Source organism: Acipenser ruthenus, chromosome 42 (assembly GCF_902713425.1).
Source record: "Acipenser ruthenus chromosome 42, fAciRut3.2 maternal haplotype, whole genome shotgun sequence".
In the NCBI taxonomy this organism is placed as follows: Eukaryota; Metazoa; Chordata; class Actinopteri; order Acipenseriformes; family Acipenseridae; genus Acipenser; species Acipenser ruthenus.
This window is the reverse complement of record NC_081230.1, coordinates 7,682,483-7,710,265: the sequence shown is the minus strand read 5'-3', so window position 1 is coordinate 7,710,265 and position 27,783 is coordinate 7,682,483. Positions and strand designations below refer to the sequence as shown.

The window sequence follows — 27,783 nt, the reverse complement described above, 5'->3', positions numbered from 1 at the left end:
CGTGTGGTGCTACCTCGTTGGAGTGGGTGCGGTTCTGGTGCTTGGCTCGGTCCGAGGCGTTGGAGAATGCCTTGTTGCAGGCCTCGTGTTCACACACGTACGGTTTCTCCCCTGTGTGTGATCGCAGGTGGGTCTTCAGATTCTCAAGCCGGGAGTACGCCTTATTACAGCCCTCGAACTACAGCAAAGGAGAGTATTAGGAAGAGTCAACACAGGTGCATCTTAGTAACGCCCCTTACTATTTCTAAACCTGAACTATTGCTATACAGTATTGCTAATCACCCCTGGAAACCCCAGCTGAATTAGTACAGAGTTAACTTTGGTTGATTTAGTTTTGGGTGGGTTAAGTCTATACCTTGCAGAAGTGAGTCTGAGATTGTGTTTGTCCTAATTTAGACAGGGCAGAATTTATAACTGCTGTGTTTAGACTACCCACACTCATGCATATAAGAAAAGGACACCGTTTGCCATTTTAAAAAAAAACCCAAAAAAACAATTGTAATCCTATTTCCACCCCTGATCTTTGTCAGATTTTTAGCTCAGAGTTGTATATTCTTAATGAGACTTAATGAGGGGGGCATTTTATGAATCAAGCACAAAATCTAATTTCACGTAGTTGTTCTAACAGCATGAAATCAGCAAGGTCTCACTCACAGTACACTTGTGTGGCTTCTCTCCAGTGTGTCTCCTCATGTGCACCACCAGCATGTACTGAGCTTTGAAGGGCCTCTGCTCCCGCGAGCAGTCCTGCCAGTGACACACAAACTCCTTCTTCTCCCCGTGGATGTGCTCATTGTTAATGTGCTGGGGAGGGCAAAGCATGGCAAAACAATGTTAAACAACAGAGATTTCCCAAGGCTCGAATCCCACTTCATATGGGCCCATTCTAATAGGGGTAGACCATCCCACATTTTTAGGTTTTCTGAGAGGCCTGGGGTATATCAAATCGTCAGACCTGTTGTAAATTCCACTTGCATTAAAGGGTTCTGTCATAGCTGTCTAGATTGTTTAAGTCATCCAGAGTGGAATCATGTCCCTGTCTCCCTGCAGCACTGCCCCTAGTTCATGTTACAAATACCAGATGTGTTCTAAGCGGTACATCGGGCTAGGGAGCGTTGAATAGAGGCAGGGGAGACTTTTTTTTGAGCTGCTTCAAAAGTTAAGCAGAGAAATAACCCTAAATAAGAAATAGAATACAATGGTTTTAGATCATTCTGATATTGCAGATCCGCATTACAGTTTAAGCTTGTCCGATTTTTACACAGCATGCTAGGGCTCGGCTGAATGGTCAGGTAGACCACAGTTGGCTGACCAGCCCCTCTGATCTATTCTAGACCCATCCCGTCCCATGCTTTGCTCCCAGACTGGTCTCCCACCCCTCCCGCCCCATGCAGTGCTCCTCTCTGCTCACATGCACCAGCTGCTCCTGGGTGTCGAACTCCTTGGTGCAGCCCTCCCAGTGACAGTTGGTCTCATACACGACTTCAGCCTCCTGCTTCCCGTCCTCCTTCTCCAGGTCATCCCTCCCGTCCAGGAGTCCCATCAGAGGGTCCTGTGAACAGAGACGGGCCGTCAAACTGGAGTTCCGAGAGAAGACTCTGAGGATCGCTACTCTGCAGGTTTGCATTGGTCTACAGGATTGCGTTTCATAGCAATGATCAAACAAAATAGTACCTTGATGAAAGTGTTTTTAAATCTTAAACTCTTGCTAAGTTATTACTCCAGTGGCAGATATTTGTTTTACATACATTATTCTCTCTTCCCTAAAAACAATAACCTTCAAAATAATTTCTTATTTCTATTCCTCTAAACCACAGGGATGGAAATAAGACTCCCATTGCATAGCAGTTTGATTAATTCCCAGTTTTTCTATGAGTTTAACGAGACACACCGGAACATGTTACCTGTACACTGGGGCTGATCAATCTCATAGTAAAACCTGGAATGGGCGACACTGCTATGCAATAAGAGTCTTGTATCCAACCTTGAAACCACCACACTTTCTAACTGACAACTTCAAGTTTTAAAGACTTTGATTTGCTATCTTTCCACTTGCATTATGAAATCTGATATCGGTCTGCAATCTACAAATTGGGACAGCAACAGAAATCCACACCTGTGTGTAAAAAATAATAGGGGATTTGAACATGATGCACAATATCTCTGCTTATTCACTTTGACAGTCGCCTCTATGTGCCATTTGCCTAGGTCACTTTTACCATCAAAGTAACTTGGAGAGACGACTTCTAGGATTTCTTCCCATCCTATCTGGGGCTGACAATCTCAATTCGAAATGGGTTTGTAGCAACTGAAACCGGTCTAGGTGGAAACACGGGTGAATCTGGGCTGGGGGTCGTCACTCTACCTGTGTGCCTGCAGAGGAGGGGCTGGGAACGTCACACTCAGACCTGTCCTCCATTCCCTTCACACTGCCCAGAGGCTCCGTCTTCATCTGCAATCACAAGACAAAATATCAGCAGCTTATAACCAAGGTAAGAGACACGGGGTGTACAGTACGATACTTTCCTACAGTGGTTTATTATGGCTAATGGACAGCGTTTGTTATACAGCATGTGTGATCAAAGGTGTTGAAGACTAGATTGCAACAGGATTTCATGCTGTTCTTGTCTTACTTCTGGTTTTTGTGAGGGCATAGATGCCACACTAGTAGCAGCTACAAATAAGCATGATGTTGAAATATCATACAGAGTCACAATAGCTAAAGATATTTCTTATTTCAAAGTGGTTTGTCCCCGATTTAGCTTACGGTAAAGAAAGTATCCATTCTGCGTGCATGGATACATGCAATTTCTTTATTTTTTTCTTTTTTTTTTTTTTTTAAATTTAGTCGTTGCCAATTAGTTCTTATTATTTTCTCCCCAATTTGAAATGCCCAATTATTTTTAGGCTCAGCTCACCGCTACCACCCCTGCGCTGACTCGGGAGGGGCGAGGATGAACACACGCTGTCCTCCGAAGCGTGTGCTGTCAACCGCCCGCTTCTTTACACACTGCAGACTCACCGTGCAGCCGCCTCAGAGCTACAGCGTCGGAGGACAACGCAGCTCTGGACAGCTTACAGGCAAGCCCGCAGGCGCCCGGCCAGACTACAGGGGTCGCTGGTGCGCGGTGAGCCGAGGACACCCTGGCTGACCTAACCCTCCCTTCCCCCGGACGACGCTCAGCCAATTGAGCGCCACCCCCTAGGAGCTCCCGTCCACGGTCGGCTGTGGAATAGCCTGGACTCGAACCGGCGACGTCAATACATGCAATTTCTATATAGTTTTTAATACTTGCAAGTTTTACGTACGCCTGACCTGTTGCATTAGATAGAGTAAGAAGATGCAGCTCTGATTCACTGATGTAGGGGATGGCAGCATGAACTGGGCACATCCCTGCCAGGACAAATCAATGGTATATGCGACAATAACCTGCACAGACAATTTCTAAACAGTGGTTAAAGTGCCTTGCCTTTTACAGTGGAAATGTATATATGGAATACAGTATAGGTAGCCCTTGAGATCAGTATACTGGGACACTGAGTAGGGTGAATAAGCTTGAGTAATGTATAGTTTACATAACTATTACTGAACCGTATATAAAGCTTCTTGAAATGAATCACCTGACACATGCCGTCTAGTATCCGATACATACAGTATGGAATACTGGACAGGGGCTGTGCGATAGAAGTGGATATCCAGTCCATGAGTGGGCTTACTACTGGCCACTCTGATCTTATTTAACCTATACAGTTTAAGAAGAGTTAAACATGTTTAATACAATGTCATTCCCATCCTGACACAAAGACATTTTAGAGGGCTGCATCACATCAGTATCATGCTGTTCTATATTCAACACCAGGCTCTGCTGTGTATTATACTGAAGTCCTGGGTGCGTGGGTGCGTGGGTACTCACGTGGCAGTGCTTGTTGTGTGGCAGCAGGCTGGGGGTGGCCGGGTGCCTGAAGGCAGGGTGGCAGGGCCCAGGGGGGTGGCTGAGGGGCGGGCCGTGCCCGAACGAGGAGCCCGGACCCTTGGCATGACTCATGGAGCCTGGGAATCCCATTGACGGGCTACAACACCAAACACACAGGCAGGGAATGAGACCTGCTTCTGGGGTAGCCTGGATCACCAGAACAGGTACGAACCATTCAACCACAGAAGGTTAGCTTGCACTTAGTGAGCACAACGATTTCCGAAGAAAAATCGGAAGTATTGTTCTCCTTCGTTTGGTTTGAAAAAATAAGTTATATAGCATGTACTTGTACCTGTGATTACTGCTGGTTATTTAGAATAAACAGAGTAAGCATGTTAGTGTGTGTGTAGTTGTTTGTTACTTTACTGTAATTGTAATTACTGCAGCGTAATTGTAACTGTAATTGAACACCATATCATTTTAGTGTAAACCGCTCCACCATAGATGGTTAACTTGCAGTTAGTGAGAACAGCAATTTCTGAAGAAAAGTCTGAACTACAGTATTATCCTGCTAGTCAAAAAATACTCCACCCCCTTATAGACATGTTTATCTGCAGACTATGGTATAATATAAGCTTGCATTTTACACACTATATTATAATATATAGTTATTATTAGTTTATTTGGCAGATGCCTTTATCCAAGGTGACTTACAGGTGTTACAGGGCAATACAAGATTACTGTATTTATTTGCTTTGTAAAACAACCCAGCAAGATTAATTAGATTTACCTACTGCATCCTGCATGTATCTACCTATTACAAAAGTTTACAATTGCATCTGTTTTTGGAGGCTGTGGTGCACAGATCGGGGCTGGCTCAGCCGCAGGGAGTATTGCAGAGGGTTCAGACTCACCTCATGGCCCCCACAGAGAGGTGCCCGTAGGAGCCGGTGGTGGAGCCGCAGCGGGAGTTGATGAAGGCGACGAGGGAGTTGGGGGAGGTGCGGATCATGGTCTGCAGGTCAATGCTGGCGTCTGACATGGGAGAGATGGAGAGCGCTCGCTTCTTACTGAGCTTCATCATCGAGCGAGGCGTGGAGAACCGCGACACTGGAAAAAAAAAATCAAATTTTTCTGCTATCCAAGTGTGCTTAAGTTTGATTCCAATAAAGCAATTGTACACAAACGCCACAGAGTTGTTTTTTTGGCTATTTTATAGATTTAAAAAAAACAAACATTTTGCACAGCATGCTTCCAATAGGATTCAAAGTCACGATATAGCTTTTTCAATCTTTCAGTTCAGTAACTTTTCTTTAAATATTAATTCTTAAAACAAGGTTTCAGTGCATAAATAAGCTGTTTATAAAGCCATGCAATTTAATATAAAATGTATGAATGACAAAAAATGATATTTCACAAGCATTAACGAACCTAGTTTCCCCTACATGAAAAAGCTGGTTTTAAAAGCACTGGTTTATCTGGCTCAGCAGGCATTCATGAGAGAGGTGCACGCCAGCTGCACGTCCCAATATACAACACAGCGCAATTCCAATTGCTATAAAGCCTGTCTTACCATCCATAGAGCTCAGGTGCTCTCCCCCAGCCTGGTTCAAGCCAAAGCCATGGTGACTGGCCATCAGGTTATTCTGGTGGTAGTAAGTCCCTCCATTCCCTCCTAGAAACAAAGACACACAGCACAGTGTTTGACTGTAATGCTGGTAAGACTGGATAGCAGAATCACTGGTCTCCAGTGCAATTTACTATGAAACCTGTAACCCTGTGCTGGGTTTGTAGCAGTAAAAGTTTGTTCCATTGGTTGATCGCTGTTCTTCCTGATCTCTTCTGACCCCATAGTAATGAAGGATGCTCCACACCATGTTTACAAGACTAGTCCTGTACCAACCTGAAGGCTCAAGCGTGTGCCCCAAAACTATGTGCAGAATTCAGGGCTGCTGTTGAGATGAGGTTAAAAGCTCTTAAACCACACAGCAGAGGAGTCTCTTTTGCATAGCGGTCAGAGACACTTGCTTGTGGTGGGCGTGGTTGCTGGTTCATGCTGGTACATATGGCAAACCACACAGTTAAAAAGACCCTGACAAATGAATCACGGCACTCACCATGTGCTGTTGCCACGCCCCGGTTAGCCAGCATGCTGGGGGGTGTCTGTCCGTGAGGTGGCCTCATGTATGGCTCCACGAAGGCGTGGCTGTTGGGGTGGAACAGGGCCTGGCTCTCCCCAGGCTGAGAGCAATGAGGAGACATCCTGATCAGAGACACATCAGAGTACACAGGACTGCCAGACGGTGTGAGGCTACACCCAGGGGACACAAACACACTGTTAGGAAACAACACCTAGAACTAGTGCCCTTAATGTCGGACAGCTAGCCATCCACAATGATCAATGCATTGAGAAGACTATTATTCAAAAGCCATCATCAATTAAGTGATGCATCTCTACAGGGCACATACAAAGGTTCTTCAAGCACGGACTGCACTAATCTAATGTGTATGAAGTTTGAAGCAGATTGGTGAAAATTCAAGGCAGGTACAGTGTTCATCATAGTGTGACAGACAGACTGCATTTCGAATGAGGGAAGAGACACCCAGAGCTGGGATGGAAATAAGACTCTGATTGCATAGCAGTCTCACCCATTCCAGGTTTTACTACAAGCTTGATTAGCCCCAGTCTATAGGTAACAAGCTCAAGTGTGTCTGATTTTAAACTTGCAGTAAAACCAGGAATGGCTCAAACTGCTATGCAACGGGAGTCCATAACCATGTGCACACTTCTTAATAAAAAAAAAATTAAAGATATTTCCACTGCTCCCTAGTTTTTCATGCTGCGCATTCTTCACTTAAAGTCTATGGAAGATACAACACATAAAAAAAAAGAGGAGTCCCTATTTTGCTCCACTCTTGAAGTACCTGATGTTTTTATTTTTGGACTGTGAGAGTTCTAGATGGAGCTTAACAAATCCTGTCCGGGAATCCTTATTTATTTACTGAAACTGTGGGAAAACGCACAGCTAAATATATCCCCCCGTGAGGGAATACGTTCCAAAACAGATTCTTGAGATCCTATGGTCTCTTAAGAGTGTAATGAATGTCTATGTCCACCAGAGGGCGCTCACTTTCTAAGCCGTTGAATCGGAAGCAAAAAGCTTCTGAACCAAGCAAAGTTCAGCTTTCTTAACTCGGCTTCGATTACTTTCTCTTGCAGAAAAAAAAAAAAATACAGCCTCAGGGTTTGCATGTTTTGTAAACACAACTAATTGCATTGTTGTACTGGAAACATTTCTTCTACATGAACTGTATACATATACATATTTAAATTTGTAATTACATATTACTCAAACCCTGTGTTCTGTAGTGTTTAAAATCAAGTAAAAACCAAATGGCACACATATTGCTATAGCTTATGGTAATGCATGGTTATAAGCATGGTAACGGCATATTGAGAAGAAGCCCCTTTTCTTGCAGGAGAATTGCGCTGAGATTAGGTGAGACGTGACTAAGGGTGCAGTCATGCGCAACAATCCGCTGCTGGGCTGAGCCGGGGACGTAATTAGCAGCTGTCATAAAGTGAGCTGACACGGCCCTCACAACCTGGGTGGTATCAGGGAAGGAAAGAGGGGGAAGGGATTGGTCAGGGGGATAGGCTATCCATCTAGGAGCGCGCCACAACAATGCACAGCACAGACATAAAAAGCAATGCTGCGCACTGCAAGAAACAGAGTCCGGCAAAGTACGAGGCCGGCCTTTTTTACACGTTCTGGTTTTTTTTCCCGGCACGCATCAAGAGAAAATCAAAAGGCAGTGAGTCCGAATATGCGAGCCTTAGTACAAGTTACAGCAACGCGTCCTTAAGTCAGTAATAGGCGATTTACAAATAAATAATGACCTATATCTGTATTGCTGGTAAACAGTCAGATAACTTGAAAGGCGCCGCTAAAATGTGCTTCTAAAAGTTTTAAAATGAACAGAGTTATTATTAGAATTGTACTTTCGTTTTCCGTACTGGCCCTTGGAGTTCTAGCTAATTCTACAAATGTTAAAAGCGGTCAGCACGTTACCTTACTGTGGTTTTTGTTTGCTTCTTCTGAACTCAACGTTTGCCAAGTTTTTCTTTGCACGATATTAAACAACTTACACATTGAAATGTTTTTTTTTTCCCCGTAATCATTTGCGTGGTTATTTTTCTATTGAAATTACCTTTTGGCAGCACAAACTGGTCTACTAAATCTAAAGTCAATAATTTGGTTTTCTTAAAAGTTTAAAAAAAACAAAAAAAACAACATGAATTGGTCCACTTCAGTTCTAGGGTTCAACAGTTCTTGATGGTAAAGACGCCTCAGTCATGTCATTCTTCAGAGGGTTCAGTGTGCATGCAAGAGAGTGGTATTTACTGTGTCATTACTGTGCAAGGCTTTTCATAATTTTAATAAATGCTGGGACCCTATGCACGTTCCATCAGTAGACTATTTACTCTGAACAAAATATTAGCGTACATGTAATGTAAATGGATGGATACCGTGCAATGTAATGCAAAAATGTGTTACTGTATTTCCCTGACTGACTGGCTAGGCAGACGCAACCTGGTTCCAGTAAGTTGGTTTTCGGTTCCCACTTTTACAGACAAAGTGGGATCGAGGCAGAAGTTGGGGTGGGGGGGGGGGGGGGAGGGGGGACTGGACGACTTGCTGAGGTCGGACTGTAGGTCACGCCTGGGCTTGTACTGACCCCAAGATCTGCTCTCAATTAGTCATGTGCTCAGCTAGACCAGGCCAGACCACACGGCTTGCCTTGAAAATCTCAGAAGCTACACAGAGTTGTTCTTGGTCAGTAACTGGATGGGAGCCCTCCAATAAACACATCAGCATTGCTGTTAAAATGCTGTCAAATATCACCTGGATGGTAATAAGACTCCCAATGTATAGCAGTTTGATCCATTCCTGGTTTTACTATGGAGTTCCGGCACACCTGAACTTGATACATAGTGGCTAAGCAAGCTTGTATTAAAACCTGGAATGGGTGAAACAGCTATGCAATCGTAGTCCTGTTTCCATCCACTAAATATATGAGTAGTTAATGAACCGATGAGGCGATACAAACCTCATTCAAGTAATGTTACCTCAATAACACGGCTCTAAACTAAAGTCCAGTTTATACTTATGTCTGAAGTATGAACCAGAATTAGGGTTCCATTTTTCTGTACAAGGTACTGAAACAAGTTTCTGCACTTGGTTTTGAAAGAGGCCACTGGTATTTGGTACAGTTTTAAGCACAACAGATTATCTGGCCATGTCTTTTTTTGTATTTCTTTTTTTTTTTTTTAAATCAAGGTTGAATTGAATATTCTTTTACTATAGATTGTCAGATTTGTTGGATAATTGGGATTACCTGTAGGTTGTTTATTGCATTGGTTTTGTTTCTGGGCATTGCTGCTTTCACTGGCAAAACCCCACAGTGCATGGAAAAGTGACCACCACAATGCCCCATGGGTATGACACCCCTAGCCCTGACTTACCCCCTGGCGGGCTGACTGGGGCCAGGCTCGTAGCGATACCGGCCCTGATGGGGCTGCATGTCAACTGGCATTGGAGCTTGGAATCCTGGGAAACCACCGTCAAGCCCTGGGGAGGACAAAATCACAAACAGCCAATCAGCCAACAATCTGAAACACTGGACTCAAGCTTGTCTAGCGAAAGTGTCCCTAGCTTGCTGACGCCATTATCAGTTACCCTCAGTCTCCATTTATATACCTCACTGATATTGCTAATGTACCCTCATCTAAACTAACAAATAAGCTGGTGTCCTGGCTTGTGCGCAATGCCATCTATTACCATTTCAGGACTGATGATTTTTAACTCTGTTATTATATTTGGCTCTCAACGTGCCCTGGCTTCTTGTGCTCCCAGTGCATAGCAGTTTCATCCATTCCTGGTTTTGCTGTGAGTTTAAGAAGACATTCCTGAGCTTGTTACCTGTACACAGGCTAATCAAGTATTAAAACGTGGACTGGGTGAAAGCGCTATGCAATAGGAGTCTTATTTCCATCCCTGTGATGTGATTGTTCACATCACTAAGTATTTTTTATAGGTAACATATATAAACCAGGTGTCTCCGTATGCTCCCAGATTCTTGATGATCTCAGTAACTTGGTGCTAAGGAATGTCCTGACCAAGTTTCATTTCAACTGGAGAAGCATTTTTGCTTGGATATATGTGAAAATGTAATTGTGGCAAATTGTTTCAACACACCAAGCTTGCCTGACGCCATACAAGACCGGATTTAAGACTAATATGACTAGTCAGCTGGCCTTCTCTAGCCCAGGCTGCCTGTGTTTACCAATAATGGAACAGCTGACAGAGGAGAGTGCAATATCACAATGGAAAAAAAAAAAACGTTTTATTACCAAAGCAATGGAAAAGGTATTTTTTTTTACTTTTTATTTTAAAATAAAAAAGTACAGTATTTTGAAAAAAATTGCAACACTTCAAAATTGCCCGATGCAGTTTGACAATATTTAAAAACATACATTTACTATGGTAATGCTACCGTTTAAAAAGACTGCTCTGTCTTGTACCAACATATTTAACGATTGGCACTCGATGACTGCTTAAAACAAACAGGACTATTATTTGAACGTCATTATTCAATTCTTTGTTTGCCAAGTAAACTTTTTTTTTTTTTAGAGTTCACCCACACACACAAAGAACCGCACGCTTTCACAAGCGCTAATATTTAAAACGACAGTCATAAAAAAACAGATGTCACTTCATAAGGACTTAAAGATACAGCCCGGCGTGTCAATTATAGAAGAGTCATTTTTCCCAGTGATTTTTCTGTAGGAACCCCCTCGGTTTGATGGTTACAGCTGCGGTTCAGACTGACTCTGACAGTGCAGCGCGACTCTGCACACTGAAAAGCCACCCACCTCGCGAATGAAACACGTGTGAAGGGGTACTTGTATGAGCAATCGGAAAAGCCACAGCATTCACTTGGTAGGATAGCAATTGGACTCACGTTAAAAAAAACACAACAAAATCAACTTCTGATAGAAACGTCGCAACCACATTATAATTACAATAAAGACAACAGCTGGAAAAGAGTTCCGCTTCATTTCAGTAATTAACACACGGAAAACAATGGTCGGTTCGGGTCATAAAAAATGAAATATGCATTGAAAAAATAACAGGCAAGTACTATTGGAAAACCACACAGTAATTTAAACCTATGCGTTTTGTCCAGGCTTGCTATACAACTTACATTTATATATGTCTGTTTAATTGCAGAACAGTAAATATCAATTGAGACGCGTGATTCTTTAGCATTGCTGAGTATTCTTAACGCTATAAGTAAAGTAAACCTCGGAACAGTTAAAATAACTCTTGAGTTATTAAGCCGCGATTTCTATCATTTTTTATGGCCTGTACTAACTAACGAGGTGATGGGTATCATTTAGTACTGCAATTGTAACGCCGGCTTATACAGTAATAAACGTTTTTGTAACGTCGGTGTTAGATTTGTGTTATGTGATCATTACGACTTCTACTTGATGCAATGCTAAACCAGACGTTTTGAACATAAAGCTTACTGAACACCAGAAAGCGAGCTACAGTATGGACTGTATCCATTACGCACTGAATACGCACAACGCACGTACTGATGTCTGTCAGTCAGTAGGGTGTTATAAACTAATCAATCATAGTTATCGGATTGGGAAACAGCGCTTTAACCCAGACTTAGAATTACAGATCAGCATCACCAGTCCTTCAAAACTCAAAACGTGATAGTGTGATCTAGTGCTAAAACTGCGCTCAACAACACAAATATACTACAATTACATTTGATCACCTCAACACTTACAGGGAGTTAATCCGGTGACCCGTATTTTAAATGCATATTAGGGTTAAATGTTTAGCGCTAACTGAATTGTGTACACGTTTAAATATCAACGTCCACATTTCTAATTGACACATACAGTAAAAGCAACAATTCCCCATGCAAGCATTAACAAACTAATCTAAATGTCTTCTGTCTGGTGTTTTTCCTTACCTTGGGGTTCCTAAGTGGACCGAAATAGATTCTTAATGCAAGCTAATGAATTGTCCTTCTGAAAATACAGCATACAATTCTGGAACAAAAGCTAGAAATCAAGAAAATAAAAAAATATATATATATAAATAAACAAACCTTTTGAAGCAAAAGTGGTGCAAAACCCCATTAGTTCCTGCTTTCACCACCAAAGATGAAAAAAAGGACATCCGATAATCACAGTCCAGCCATCACAAATCTCCTTTCAAAAACATTTCTCCAAAGAAGGTGGGAGACCCATCAAACAGAGACCCGTTAAAACTCTAAATGAAAAGGCTGTTGGAAACAATTTGCCAATGTACTGATTTCAAATGAGGTGATCGCTTTGTTTTAGAGAAAGTGCTTTGAAATTCTGTGTTGAAAGACGCTATATAAATTCCAGGATCCATTCTCTTCAGGTTTATAAATCTCTTGACCAGTAACTAATAAATGGCTAATAACTCCAGTCAGTAAAGCACAGCGATAGGCAATCCAACGGCAGTCTCCATACAGTACCTCGGTGGTCCCATTCCTTTGAATGACACATGCCAGTTGGAAGAATGTCACCATTTCAAGGTATTAGCCTTCAACCAATGAACTGCTTCCCTTCGTTCCCCTCACCCCACCTTAGGTCGCATTATTGGTATATTCCATTGACCTTTTGGACCACTCAAGCCACAACCAACAGCGGGGGAGGGGGGTGTAAATGGAAGACACAACTAGGAGTTTTTGAAGTTTATGTAACTGCACAGTAGCGCAGCCTGGAAGTGTTTACGCATTAAAATTCATAAATAAAAAAGCGCGGCCACTTGGTGTTATTGTTCACTACTGCAAAGGCGTGCTTTGTAGGCTTTTGTGAAATGAAAGAGCCCTGACAGAAGCATACACTGCCTTCACCAGAGACTATAAACAAGCAGTGGTGTGTGTCAGTCAGTCTAAACAGGGAGCTCATTGAACCAGACCTACTGCTAATCGCTATGGGTTTGTCAGCACGAACAGAAAGCAGATTCTAATTTTTACTGCCCCCCCCCCCTCAGCTTATTATGTTTACAATCATACCACTCTGCAATTAGTTTGTTATAAGCTTGTCTTGAGTGCAGAGCCGCACTTCAGTATTAGTTGCCCGCTATAAACATATGTACACAGTCTTTATATTATTAATTATCAGCACCATCTAGTCCACAGGAGTGTATTACAAGCAAAACTAAAGGAAACTTGATCCAGAGTGATCACTAGATGGCGCTGCAACGTCTATGAAAGACACAGGTTGATCTAGCCTATGTTGGGAGATACTTGGAACTTGAGGAGCAGCACCCGAACTCCTAGTCAAAGCACCTTTACATACAATTATAAAATGAAACACTTTGAAAGTATGAAGCACTACCGACGCTTGCAAACATCATAAAAAAGGTAAGGGGGCTGAAAAAATATCTGCAAGTACTAGTTTACAAATAAAAACACACACTCAGCATGTAGTGCTATTCAAAAACACTACAGCTTCTTCCACTACACATTACAGGAGACTATATTGTTTTGGAAGGAGTATTTTCCCTGTGGGTCTTTGTACCAATCCCAGTATTTGACTAGCTCTTAAGTGAGGTGGTAGATATGTTTACAGTTGCCTACTGAAGTCTTTTCACAGCTAGAAAGAAACTGGTTGATGAGTGTATCTATGTGACCAGAGCAAACACACACCACTCAGGGATAAGTGTTTAGACACAAACACATTCACAGTTTGAGGCAAACACACACACACACACACTCACACATAGACTGTCCCGCATTACAGGACTTGAGAGGTACTTGCTACACTTGCATGGATCACTGCAAGCACAAAAGTTGGGTCTAAACGAAAAAGTAGTTTGGTCTTAATCCTTTAAGGACTGTAAAGGATTATCGTCTCTGCTGTCTGTGCCTGTGGGATGGGGGTTGGTTGGTTGGTTGTGAAAATCGCCTTTTGTTGTAAGCCACATTTTTTAGGTGGTTATTAAATAACTTATCTGATTTTCAACTGTACATTTACATTTCTTGCACGCACTGTTGATATGACATAGCGATCACATTTTCATCACACTGATTGACAGCTCTAATTTTGAATTTACAGCAGTGGCAGGAATGTGTTTAATGGGTTATTGTAGAGATTTGCAAAAAGTTACTTGGTGCTGAAAATGTTCATTCATATATATATATAAAAAAAGTAGAGAACTTATCTTTCAGTGCTCATAACTTGGCCATCGCCATAGATAGATTTTCACAGACTCTCAACCTCACTGTACATTAACTCATTAGTAAGCGTACATTTACTATTCTTCAAATTCTCTTTTTAAAAGAGTTTAGAATGGATAAATGGATTTGGGAGCGAGACTAGATTTCACAGGTCCTCCTAAGCTGTCATGCTTTTCTATCTCAGTGACACACACACGCACACACATGCAGAGAATCCCACTCCGGCTGCCTCCTGCATTCCTTCTTTCCCAGCCACCAGCACTCCCCCGTGGAGTGAAATTACAAGCGAGGTGGGTGTTCTGGGGTTTGTTATGACTTGGAAGTCGATAATGGCTGATATTATGTAGCCAGCCATTCCTAATGTAGCTCAGCCTGTGGGGGTTGTGTTTTGCTTAGCAGAAAGAGGGCGGGGTTTTGGGACATGGCCAATCAGAGGCCAACTTCGTCCAACTGATTTTTTTTTTTTTTTTTTTTTTCCTCGTTTGGCCTCAAGGCACAGGCCTAATATTCTGTGGTGAACCCAGACATGACATTATTTTTGTTTTTAAATAAATCCTTGGTAACTTAAGTAAAGAATTCCCAACCTCCCATAAAAAAGCTGTATAATTCTTTCAGTAACAGCTAATATTTACAGGCCTGTTTTGGTGGTGGGGTTTCTAGACTAATATTTACAGGCCTATTTTGGTGCGGTTTCTAGGATACTTCCTGCGTCGCCTTGTGGCAATTCTGGCAGTGGTTTCAAGAAGACATTTTGGCAAGAAACTGGGCAGGGAGGGAGAAATCCACCCTCTGTCTTTCTGCTTAACCCTTTAAGCCACAAGGGGCAAATGTGTCCCACAAATAAAATGATGCTAACGTTTATTTTTGTAACGAGGTGCACAAAACAGGGTTTAAATATACCGACAGGTTGGGTCGTCCGAATTGTCAGCTTCCTCCTCGGGGAAACTTGAGCCACTCTCAAATGTATTTTAAGAAGAAACCTTGGAACCTTAAGGGGTTAACTACAGGTCTCAGGACTTCTTGAAAACAAACTGACAAAAGTGACTGTAGAGCCTTGAACTGAAGTAGCTTGCTTGCTGAACAAGTTTCAACCACCATTTACATAACTTCCTTTACTCTGAGCTACATGCTGTTTGAAACCATTAACAGCCACATTAAAAAAAGGCGCTGTTGGTAATTTAGGTCTATGATAATCACTAAGCAATCACGATTAAGATAACACTTCTATATCGAATGCTATTGTCTATAGATCCATGTTGCTTGCTGGCAGCATATATCTGTGTATAATTTATGACCTTGGGTATTTATATAAGCTTATCCATTTTATACTACCTTGGAATCAGAATTATTTTAATTAATGCAGACTTAGGACAGAGGGTAGGACACACTTACACAAAGAGTGGCGAGGGGATGGAATGGGTTATCTAGTGGATAGTCTGATATCTCTGACTGGTAAGTCCTAGATATCTGATAAATGGCCCAAGATTTTTGTTCTATGTTCAAGTCTACACTAATATACAATCAGTCTGTATTAAATGTATATGCCTTTGCATAAACAAATCGCCCAGGTTTCTTATATTACCTATAGGAGAAATCCACATTTGTGTTTTTTTTCCATGTGTGTAAAACTACAGCAGAGCTTAATGGTCATAACCTCACTAAATAACATTGTCTGTACCTAGAGAATGACTGGATCACAGTGAAACTAGGCTACACATTGAGGGACAAACTGGCAAGTCTGGAATCAGATTAAGCAGCACAGAAGGGTGAAATATGAAAGTCGTAAATTCTCTCAAAAGCTTTACTTCTTCCCCCTCGATTCCTAATCTCCCCTCCTCCCATCCTCTCCGCAACCCTCACGTGCATAACTGTGGCTTTCCCCTTCCATGTGTGTGGCTCTCTGCTCCCTGCTGTACTGTAGCACACTGTGCCTCTTGCTTTGCTGGCACTGCCCGCTAACCACATGCAGTCCTTTCATGTTTTGCCCTGTGAAAGTGCTGGAGCCAGCCTGCCGATGGCCGTCAAGGCGGTGGATCACAGCGTGCACACAGCTGGCACACAGCTGCAAAGAGCACAAACTGGAGGAAACAGGAAGAAAAAAAACAAGAAAAAAAGGAGCTGCCGTCGTCAGAAATCCACGTTAACCCTCGAAGGTGCCAAACACCAAGAATATTCTCTATTCTTCATGCCCTTTCTTTGGCACTCATTTTTCAATCTGTGATTCAAAGTTTGGGGATGTTAGATTTTTGTCAGTTTTTCGTTAAGTATATGGAAAACTGCAAAGGGGTATGTAATTCAATATGTTAACGTAACATTATTCAGCACGGTTCATTCGACTTTATTAAGCAAAATGTGTTCATTCTATAGGGTGATGCAACACTTTTGACCACAGCTGTAGTGTCTATGCCACACCAAAGCAAAGCAGGGGCCCTACATTACTTCTACATGTAAGAAAGACAGCCACCTTCTTATATCACCCGATGATGATGCTCTCAATAATAATGTCTTAACCACGTTTCAGTAACAAATGAGTAAGCGCTTCTACTGGATAGAGAGCCACAGCACAGCTAGCTATACACACGCACTGCAAGCTTGAAGCTTCAGTATTTGTGTGTGGTCTACAAACATCATAACTAATACAACATTTCCACTGGTATACAGATGTTTGGAGAGCTGCATATCCGGTACTATTAGTCTTAATTTGACAGTACCGTGACCTTGTGTTGAGGTGTGTGGAGTCAGGACTGGGCTCCGGTCTCCAAGTGCCATGCAAAGAGTTTATGAAATAGGAGTTGTCTACTTATTGTCATAAATAATTTGAAATCATGGAGATGGGAGAATATACCAAAGACATTCCACCCACAAGAAAGTTTCTCCATCTACAAAAGGGAGGGAGCAATTCAGACTCCATGCCTCAAGCCTGCCCTGGACTGCATGGAGCACCCTTTCTCAAGAGCTGAGAGAGCAGTTCAGTCTCCATGACTCAAGCCTGCCCTGGACTGGAAGGAGCACCCTTTCTCTTAGGGAGTGAGGGAGCAATTTCTTAAATTTCTTAAAGGTCTCTATCTAATAGTGTTAATAGTTTTATGCAATAAGAACTGTAATTAAGCTTTTTTTTGATTTGGAAAATCAGCAATTGTTTTTTACCCCATTTTCTCCCCAATTTGAAATGCCCAATTTTAAGCCTGGCTCACCGCTAACCTCCACGCTGACACGGGAGAGACGAAGACGAACACACACTGTTCTCCGAAACGTGTGCCGTCAGCCATCCGCTTCTTTTCTCTCTGCAGGCCCGCCATGTAGCCATCTGAGAGCTACAGTGTCGGAGGACAACGCAGCTCTGGGCAGCTTACAGGCAAGCCCGCAGGCACCCGGCCAGTCTACAGGGGTCGCTGGTGCGCGGTGATCCGAGGACACCCTGGCCGACCTAAGCCCTCACCCCTGGGAACTCCCGTCCACGGCCGGCAGTGGAATAACCTGGACCCAAACCGGCGACCTCCAGGCTATAAGGCGCATTGATTGGAGGGTCAGTGCATCTCAGAAAGGGCTGGCCAGTGCCAAGCTAAAGGCCAGTGTTGATTCCACACAGGAGTCTTTGACAATGCTCAGACTCCCCACCCTGAACTGCAGATCCCTACACCTGTAAGCAGCAGGCAGCGCATTGACTATGCTCTAGTACAACAAGACTTAGAGGTGACGGAAGGGCAGCCTCTACTGTGAAGGCATTGTCTAGGGTCAGACTCTGTGAATGCCATTGTTCACACGCACCCCCCTTTTCTGATCCGCTGCGAATCACAATGGGACCCTAATTAAGTGGAATTTGCATATGTGAGATGCAACAAATCGCCTAATCAGCCCATACAATCAAAGCCCGCGAGAACCAAGAGAGGATCTCAGGGTGAGAGGATATCATGCTCTATTAGGATGTACAGTATCTTCACAGAAGTGTTTGCTAGCCTCTTGTCTGCGAAATTGAGTAACCCTGCTTATTTAAGTCAGTTAAAAAAATAGTGTGGAGGTTGGGAACAGGACTAAGGCAGGGTTTACTGACAGACTCCACCAACATCTACAGCTGCCCAACAATACCGATTCAATTAAGTTTCAACATCCAATATATACTGGTATGTTTGTAAAAAATAAAAGTCTGGCACTAACTGTTGCATAACACACTGAAAACTTGCAAACAATACAAACTCGTAATTCTTTTCTCAGTGTTCCTTCAGCTGATTTTGCCTTTTCTAATAAAAAAAATGCCTGTAGAACAGGGGTCTCCAACCCTGGTCCTGGAGGGCTCCAGTCCTGCAGATCTTATGTCTTTACATCATGAGTGGATAAAGATCTGGAACACCTGTTAATCTTGACTAATTAAGCTAGTAATTGGTGCATTTGAGTAACAGAGCTTGGTCGAAATGAAAACCAGAAGACTCTCCAGGAGCAAGATTGGAGACCCCTGCAGTAGACGGTGTTGAATTTGTGGTTTGTTTCAGAGTCCTGCAATACACATCTCTGACAACAGACCTGCGGGTTCATTCAAAGCTCTCGTTAAGCTGAACTCCGGTGGATGCAGCGCATCGCATAATTGCAGGACGCAAGCCGTTTCCATGCAGAGTTTAGCCAAGCAGGGAAACTTATTACTTCTACAGCCTCGCTCTGAAAAGATCAGTGTGTGTGTGATGTGGGAATACACAGAGATACAGCCAATCCCAATGATCTCTACATTGTGCACACCAACATGGCCATTCATTCATTACAGGCAGACAATACAATACAGCTCATTTAAACCAAGCTAATTAGTTAACAAGACTTTTTATGAATATGGATGCAATAGCCTTTATTATTATTATTATTATTATTATTATTATTATTATTATTATTATGGCCAAAAGTTTTGCATCACCTAGAATTTTAGGATTAAGACATAATACAATGAATAAACTATATGAACATCATTTAGATCTTTTATTTATCATGTAAATCAAAGAAAACTACAAAATGATAAATAAAAAAAAAGTCTGCTGGAAGCCATAATAGTAGTACAGTATTTCATGTTAAATTTAATATAACATTATTTCCGCAGGTTTCATTTGACTTTGTGAAGCAAAATTAGTAAGCAGTAGTTAAACACAAATATCTTTACTTCAGAAGAGCAAAAGTAGAAAATCAAAAGGAGGAATTTGTATTTAAATTGAAGAAAATGCTGTAAATAATAATAATAATAATAATAATCACATTTAATAGGAATGGGAGAAACCGAAGAGACTTATCAAATCTAAATCATAAAAAATAAAATAAAAAAGTACTGTGCATTCAAGCGTAAAATGCCTCATAAAACGATGTTTTCAGTTTGCTGTTTACAAAAATACTTCGTTGGATTGTTAAAAAAAAGGCAAACTATTCATTACTTATTTATTAGTTTAACTAGTGCCGTAACTAACACAAACAAACCAAAAAAAAAACAAAAAACAAAACCCTTGTCCTTTTTGTTACGTCACTTCTAGTCTGCGTGCCTTTGTGTGTTTCCACAAGACCGACAGCAACACACACACACACATGTGCGTGCACTACACCCGCTTGAACAGAAACACAAACAACTGCACAGGCAAAATCAAGCAAATACACAAACACACATCAGAAAGGATATGCTTTCATGCGGTGTACGCACAAGCAGCGAGAGAAAGCAACGTAAAACACACACACACACACGCTGCAAAGCAACTGAAAACAATCTGGATAGGCAGCGTCTCTCTCTCTCTCTCTCTCTAAGTCTGTGTGTGGTATTCCAGACCTCACTGGTTCACAGCAGGCTCTCTTGATGCTTGGGTCATAAAAAGAGAGGAGAGAGAAAGAAGGAGCAGTAGAAATCCCTATTGAAGGGCAGGCCGGGTGAAAAGAAGAAGAGATATTCTCATGCATCAGCTCCCCCATTGAAACACCCCGGCTATGCAGCATTGTAACCCTACCATTCTCCACTTTATTGTCCGGCCTCATTAAGGTAAAGGGGAGGCTGGGATAGAGAGCCGGATAGACTTTTTTTCTACACCCCTTCAAAACATTCACTGAAAAAAAAAAAAAAAACACATCGTTGCCGATAACGACCGCTGAGCTTTATGACCCCCTACAAACTTATTTCTGTATTGTTTTTAGCAAACATACTGGTTTGTAACCAAATCAGAAAAGCCACTTACTGCTATGTAAAGATTAAAGCCATGGTTTTGACAATAATTAAATGTTTAGGCAACATTTTAAAATGTTTAACTGTTGGCTAACATTTAATCTCTGAGCTGTTAACAACCTGGTTTTAATAATTTCAATAAACACTTGTCGATTGTAGTCCATTTATAAAAACGCACCTTTTTTTTTTTTTTCAAACAATTAGAAACAGTATCAAAAGTTATAGTAAATGGATCATGCTAATCAATCTAAAACATATCAATTCTAATACCTGGAGTTTTTGCAGAGTACAGATCAGATTAGGTCATTGTGACCTACAGCACAGGTACTAGGAAAAGAGCGGTTTGTGATTATTTAATCTATAGCCCTGTGGTGGGGGTTGCCCAATTAAGTAACACAAACTGGTGAGAAACTTAAAGATTTCAGCACAATGAAAGGGTTAACGGTGATGAATAGAATCCTTTAATCTGTATGTATTTTTGTTAAAACCTTTTACTAAATAGAAAAAAGGTTAAACTCCTTTAAATGACGTCAGAGGAAGCAGTAGCGAAGGCATCTGAAGAGGGGCAAACGTTTATTGAAATTACAGTTTGTGCAAGGCCCTTTAAACTGCTCCAAGTAACATAAGGGCTCTTGTAGAGTTTGTCTAGTAATTGAGTCCATTGTTGACCCTGTTCAGCGAGTTCTTTCTAAGGCCCAGGAGAGTGGAATAACTGATGTGCTTGTGGTAGCTCTCGCTCTCTCTCTCCCCAAACGTAGGCATTTGTAAAGTGAGTCAATGACACTTTGATTTAGGGCTAGACCACTGAGGTACGCTCGCTACCAGAGAGGCTTAGACCTTTTCACAAACTGTCCTTTCTTCTCCTTTTGTGACGGCCGTGGGATGAATTTTAAATCATCCTCTCCAGCTCCAGAGATTTAGAAGGGCCTTCCCCTCGGCAGCGTAGCTTTAAAATGAATCAAATATAGAAAACATCGGGAAGGGTGGCAATCAGGGGGAAATTAGCAATGGCAAAACACTAATGCTATCCAACAAATATCCAACAATGGAGCCTGTTCAGTTGATCTTAACAGTTGTGGAACTAAATGCAGTCACTGGGTAAACAGTTACCCAATACTGTTTTGTGACAGTTCCATTTTCAGAATCCTCTTTAAAACTAAAACCACATCCAGCTAAATTAATTAAAACTCTTTACTAAAAATGTATAACATTCTGTAAAGGAATGTTTTGTTAAAGACTTTTTTAATCAAATATTAGAGAGGATTTATTAGCATTCTGTAAAGCACTGTTTAACCTTATAGAGGCCTAAAACACATTGTGAACAGTGCCCTTTTATTTACAGAACTACAAACGTGTTCTAAGGACTGTCTGCAAACACATTCTATGAGCTTGGAGTTTTAAAACATGACAATAAAAACTCCAAGGCAGCTGTAGTCCAGAAATGATATCGAATCTTACTCTGTCCATCAGGATAAAAGTAAAGCATGCTGGGAAAGGTCCTGAAGAGGGAAGCGAGCTTGGCGATTGATGTGGTCAGAGTTCAGTCAAGTGCGGCGTTCGCCTGCTGCCTCAGTATATTGTATAAAATCCAGGCTCACCACTTTCTCCCAGACTCGTGTTTGTTGGGAAATCCTGAACAAACTCGAGGTGTTTGTTCTTGTTTTGTCGATTGATTTTTTTTTTTTTTTTTTAATGTTGACTAACGGCGGTCTGCTGTTTGTTTGGTACACCCAGGACAACACTGTGCAAACACACACACACACACACACACACACACACACACACACACAGCTTTGCTGGCGAGATCTACTGCTGCAGTATCTCTTTCTTTCGTAGCAACAGGCAGATTCAATTGAAAAAAACAGCAATTTTGTCCTAAAATTAACAAATAATGGTTTTAACTTACAATAAGGTAATTAGCATGAAAATAATCCAAGTGCATCAACATTTAAAAAATTGAAGCAGTTGAAATTGCTCGAGATCTGCTTATTATAACGTGATATTCGAGAGCTATACTCTATCTGAAAAAGAAACCTCAGACCCACATGCACCTCTCCACTCAGTCCATGCCAGAGGAAGTCGGAGATGAGGGTGGCAGCGAGTCTGTCATCGTTCTCCATACTACAACGCCCCAGTGCATGCTGGACCTCCCAAGCAAAACCATCATCTGCCATTATCAGATAATCTTAATCTGTTTCAGCACTGCAGCTGGGGTAGATTTGAGGCACAGTCAACAGTGCAAAAAAAAAAAAACAACTTTCTTGCAAGTCCTTTCTCATTATTTTTTTTCCTGTTTACTTCTCCAGGTTTTACTTTCACGCTGAATCAAGTTCACTTTTCTTCTTATTAAAAGAGGTTTAACAGACGTGTGATACATTGGGAGGAGTAAGTGGAGCTTTAAGGGAGGGCTTAGGTCGGCCAGGGTGTCCTCGGCTCACCGCTCACCAGCGACCCCTGTAGATTTGCCAGGCGCCTGCGGGCTTGCCTGTAAGCTACGTTGTCCTCCGACGCTGTAGCTCTGGGTTGGCTGCATGGCGGGTCTGCAGAGTGAAAAGAAGCTGACGGCACACGCTTCGAAGGACAGCGTGTGTTCGTCTTCGCCGCTCCCGAGTCAGCGCAGGGGTGTTAGCGGTGAGCTGAGCCTAAATACAATTGGGCATCTAATTACTTCAATTTAAGTCACTAGTTAGTGAATTAAAATTGGCTTCAGAATCAGATGAAGCAGTTGAACAAATCACAAGGAATTTGAAATGGAATTGGAATTGAAAAACAGGAATGGATCCTGTTTACATAGCAGTCAGAAATCAGTTCTGTAAAGACTGAATCGTGCAGTGGCCTCATCACAGAGGTGCCCTAAAAGCAAGACACTGATTAGCCAGACAGACACTTTTTATAGTTTGACCTGAAGTTTCCAGTGACCCTGGAGACCGACTATTAGTGTCCCTGCCAGTTGAAAGCAGGATTGGCTACAGCATTCATTCTCAATTAAGCAAGAAATCAGCTCCTACCGGGCAGTCATTGCATGGAGCTATTATTGTTAATCGTACAGATCATGGACAGCCACAGGAGGCATTGTCCAGCACATAATGGGACCCAAGCTGAGCGAATACCCGAAATATTGATGCGCCTCCCTCCCCATCGCACGTCATTTCAAAGTGCTCGCAGGACAATGCTGAGAAGCCTTTCACTAGGCTGCAAGATACCTTGCCATTGTGTATTGAAGGACAATGATGGACAATAATGACGTCACATTCCCTGGTAAACACTTCCTCCTTCCCAGTAGGAGGGGGGGTCTCCCTCCCTCCCCCCGGGACATTCCTGAACACAGTACTCTATCTGTCACCCGACAGTAAAGAAAAAAAAGTTTTTATTATACATGCTAACTTTCTTACTTATTGTATTGTTTAGTTTAGGATATTAGAAGTACAGCACTATGTAATTCTACTGCTGGTTCCTGGGTATCGCTTCCTGTGCTGTAGGTCACATCTGATTGCAGTTATTGTACTTCTGAAAACTCAAGCAAAAGCAATAATCCCAAACTAAAAGCTGATCAACAGTTCAATTACAATGGGTAAGTGATAGTCCTATTCAATTGAAAAATATAATGCCAGTGCTAATAAGGCAAGACTGTTGTATGGTTTTGGAAGACACATAATGAACCAGAAAGCAGGTAAAAACAAAACTAAAAAGAAAATATCTTCAGCACACCGTCAGTCGTAATGTAGCTTAAGCCAAATTCATTTAAAAGCCTTGGTTGTCACCCATTGAGCGTACTGTATTAAACGCGTTAGCTTAGGACGGCTCAGCACACAACTACTCCAGCCGCATCAAGAGTCACCTGTCTGGTAACGATTCAATGGCTTGTGTCCGCAAAACACTCCAGTTAATTCACCCGATCCCTCCGTAAACACAGAGAACAAACCTCCACTTTTCTTTTAAAAAAAAAAAAAAAAGGAAAAACTCTGGAGCGTACCGTCGGAGTGTACTCTGCTAACTGACCTAAACTCTTAAGAGGCCTTATTGCAGACATCCAGATTGGCCTTTGTAATGCAAGAGAGGGTCTTTACATAACCCGCATAACGAATCCCATTGTCTAGCAACCGGGCCGGGCTGAAGAGCCTGTAAAAAAAAAAAAAAAAAGAAAAAAAAGAAGGGCTTGTTGTTCACCAAGGCCTCATTCAGGACCCAGGCCAAACATTTAAAATGCAAATGTTTATCCAGGAAAACCCCAGGCCAAGGCGGCCTACTGCCCATTTTGAACCGAACAGAGGTCTTCTTTCGGGTTTTAAAGACACAGGGAGAGTATTTTGTGTGGTGTGACTTTGGAACACATTTGCTAAACTACGAATAAAACCACTTGGGAGGAAAAGTACTGTGCAACCACTAACTAGTTAGGACAGAAACTGTGTACAGACTCCTCAAGGTATTGTACCAGTAGTGGGTAAAGTCTTAGGCCAGTTTATCAACACAGGCTTGCTTTTTGTGTTTATGTCCTGATTTTATGGTTGGTTTGTTTATTTCTCTTTTAGATACTGTATTTTTTTTAAAAACATTTTTTGTAAAGAGCCTTGATGTGCAGGTCTGCACATAAGGCACTATATAAAATCAAACTTGTTGTTGTTGCTAGCACAGGAACTCGAACAAGACATTTTACTGTTTGGTTCCAGGAGATGTTTTCATGCAGCATTTACAATGGGCATAGTACAAAACATCCTTGCATTCAGGAAAGTTGCTTCAAAATGTCACCATCATCCAGTTGTTTCAGTGAGTGCAAGTTGGGTTTCATTTGTGCTAGTTTGTTTTGACCTCCAAGCATTGGACCTTAGAATTGTGTAAAACGTGGATTCGAACCAGCAAGCTCCTGATAGTATGACTCGCCCAGCAGTGTCTTTACTAGATTAACCACTGGAAAAGATTTTCATGATCGGAGGCGCAACCTGCAGAAGAATGGCCATTATCTAAAGTGAAAGCGACTAAAGGTCTTTCCAGTAATTTGGAATTGGAGACTGCAGCCCCTCTGTTAACCACACCGCCTGCATCTCCTGTGAACCCCAGGAGTCCGTCCCTCCCTTTCTTTTACATCTGCTATTTTCCATTCCATCCCTGCATGCTGAGAAAGGTGGTCTTCAGTTTAACAGCCACAGGATGATGACTAATAAAAGAGCTATTCTATTTACTTGCTGTCTCCTCCTGTGTTATTGCAAAGCATTAGCTTGGTCAGACTGTCCACCCTCATCCCTGACACAGAGAAACACATTGAAACAAAGCATTTAATAGTCAGGACATATTAACATGGATTATTTGTACATGACCACAGCCAAACAGTGTTTACTGTAAGGCCATGGTCTTTGTTCTGCAAGGAGGGAGTCATGTACCCCAGTGCTTTGATGACGCTTTGGAATCTGGATTCACTTAATCTTTAGTGGCAATGCATGCAGTGGTGCTACAATGGTAATAGGTCACCTGTAATAAATAGCAATGCTAGCACAAGGGAATGAGATCACTGCCATGCGCAGAACGCTACCACAGTAAGTTTGCATGGGTCCCATTTATCATCCCCAAGCACCTGGATATGTAAAGGCTATCTGTCTATGTAGATCTCTTTAAAAGAGGGCCCTTGTGGAGTCATTATTAGCAGGTTTGATGGTCTTAAATCATTGTTTTTCACCCCCCTCCCTCCAGCACTGTTCTATCCTCCATGCACGGGCCACACCTTGTAATTCCTTCACTTGTGAGGTCTTGGAAAGGATGGCTCTTCATAATCGTGTAACTGTCAGAGGGGAGCAGGCCAGGGCTTGTACTTATTGTTCTAAATGAGCCACAGCCATCCTCCTCTGGTTCTCACAGCTTCTACGCGGGTTTTGATTAGCAAGCTTTCACCTTCCAACCCTTCAAAAGAATTTTCCCTTATTTTTCCAGTTCAATTTAGAATGTTCCTTCACGTAATCCTAACTTGTTGCGTCCTAGTTCCTATCGTATTTTAGTTGTGCTATTTGCATTGCTGTAAACGACACTGTATTTAAATATTAAGCTTGCACTGTAACCCTGTACTGCAATGAAACAGCTGTAAGGTCACCTTGGATAAAGGCGTCTGCCAAATAAATAAATAATATTAACTCCCCACAACAGCTCTGGAGAACTGAAGGTCAGTGGGTGTCCCCTGCTCCTAAATCTTTACACCCAGGATCTTGACGGTGGTAAGCTGCCAATCCTAGAGGACACAGGTCAACCCCATAGGTATCTGTTTGAGTTCAACAGGCCTGACCAATAGGGGCTGCTGTAGCACAACGAGGCAATGCAGTCCTTGACGATTTTACCCGCAGCAGTGCCAATACAGAGTTTCCAATTGGCTCTCCAAGCCCCAAGACCCCAATGTAACTACTTTAACATTAAACAACATCATCGTTTAATATGCATCACATCCCATAATGCTACACAACATACTGAAGACCGACGTAAGTCCTGCGCAGGATTCTATGCACATGGAAAAAATAAAAAAGTGGCAAGAGACAAGTTCATTAAAATATACCCTTATGATAGTTCCATTAAAATGTGGTCCAGAGTAAACACTTCCTTTGTGGTCATCACTTGTAGGCAAAACCCATTGTATAGACCCTTGTCCTGGCTGTCATAAAACAGCAGTTAAACATCTGGGTATTTGAATCATGGGTGGGTATCCGCGTCTACCAGTTTCCACTACGTTTCTGGGAACAGTGACCTGGTGAACAGAGACAGGCAACCCCACAGTGCAGCTGACCTCAGGGTCAGGTTGATTCTGGCAGCCCAGGCTTCTCGGTGCAGCCGTGATTTACAGGCAACTGCCTTCTGGCAAAGCAGTTTGAAAATGTTACTCCAACCTATCCCCTAAACCGCTGACCTTCTTTGCCTCCAAACAAACAGCTCCTTTGTCTGTGGATAGCACTATGATTTCGAACGTAAACATTTATCATTAGTGCGGGCCGCAGACCCACTTCCAGCCCTGCAGATGTCCCAGAGAAAAAAACAAAAAAAACAACACATGTTTATTAACCCCTTTGGTGCCTGAGAGTTAGACAGCAATGCCGTTTTCAATTTTTGATCACACACATGTTCACAATAAAAATCGGCAGTCCTGCACAAAATGATTATTTGCATAAGCTCTCCACAGGTGAAGCTCGTTGGTGTTGATTGGGCTAATTTACCATTCCAAGTGAAACAACTGACGAGACAGCTGCTGGGATTGGTGATGATTGCTGCTTTTCTTAGACTGTGGAGAAGAGCGATCCACACAAACCCAAGCAGCTGAATTCATGCCTCATTTATGAGCAGTTTTCTATTGGAAGCGAGACAGGAACAAGACATCCTGGAAGCATTGGCACTGATCCTTTCTAGCGTTGGATGACTGTCAGAAACACC

The 27,783-nt window shown here is 42.2% G+C and overlaps 1 protein-coding gene across 2 annotated transcripts in view; it reads right to left on the bottom strand.

Annotated features, from left to right (window-relative positions):
• LOC117401073 (zinc finger protein GLI1) overlaps window positions 1-27,783 on the bottom strand; it is a 56,648-nt gene that overhangs the window by 7,400 nt on the left and 21,465 nt on the right. Inside the window, exons 2-10 of one of the 2 annotated variants that reach the window (XM_034001512.3) lie at window positions 9,442-9,547; window positions 6,032-6,225; window positions 5,488-5,589; window positions 4,829-5,024; window positions 3,915-4,071; window positions 2,366-2,452; window positions 1,412-1,552; window positions 655-804; window positions 14-178 (exon numbers count right to left, since the gene is read on the bottom strand). In XM_034001512.3, the coding sequence (XP_033857403.3) occupies window positions 14-178; window positions 655-804; window positions 1,412-1,552; window positions 2,366-2,452; window positions 3,915-4,071; window positions 4,829-5,024; window positions 5,488-5,589; window positions 6,032-6,225; window positions 9,442-9,512 (1,263 nt within the window). In that variant the 5' untranslated portion in view covers window positions 9,513-9,547. The remainder of the gene's footprint in view (window positions 1-13; window positions 179-654; window positions 805-1,411; window positions 1,553-2,365; window positions 2,453-3,914; window positions 4,072-4,828; window positions 5,025-5,487; window positions 5,590-6,031; window positions 6,226-9,441; window positions 9,548-27,783) is intronic. The other variant, XM_059011371.1, reaches the window with a different exon arrangement.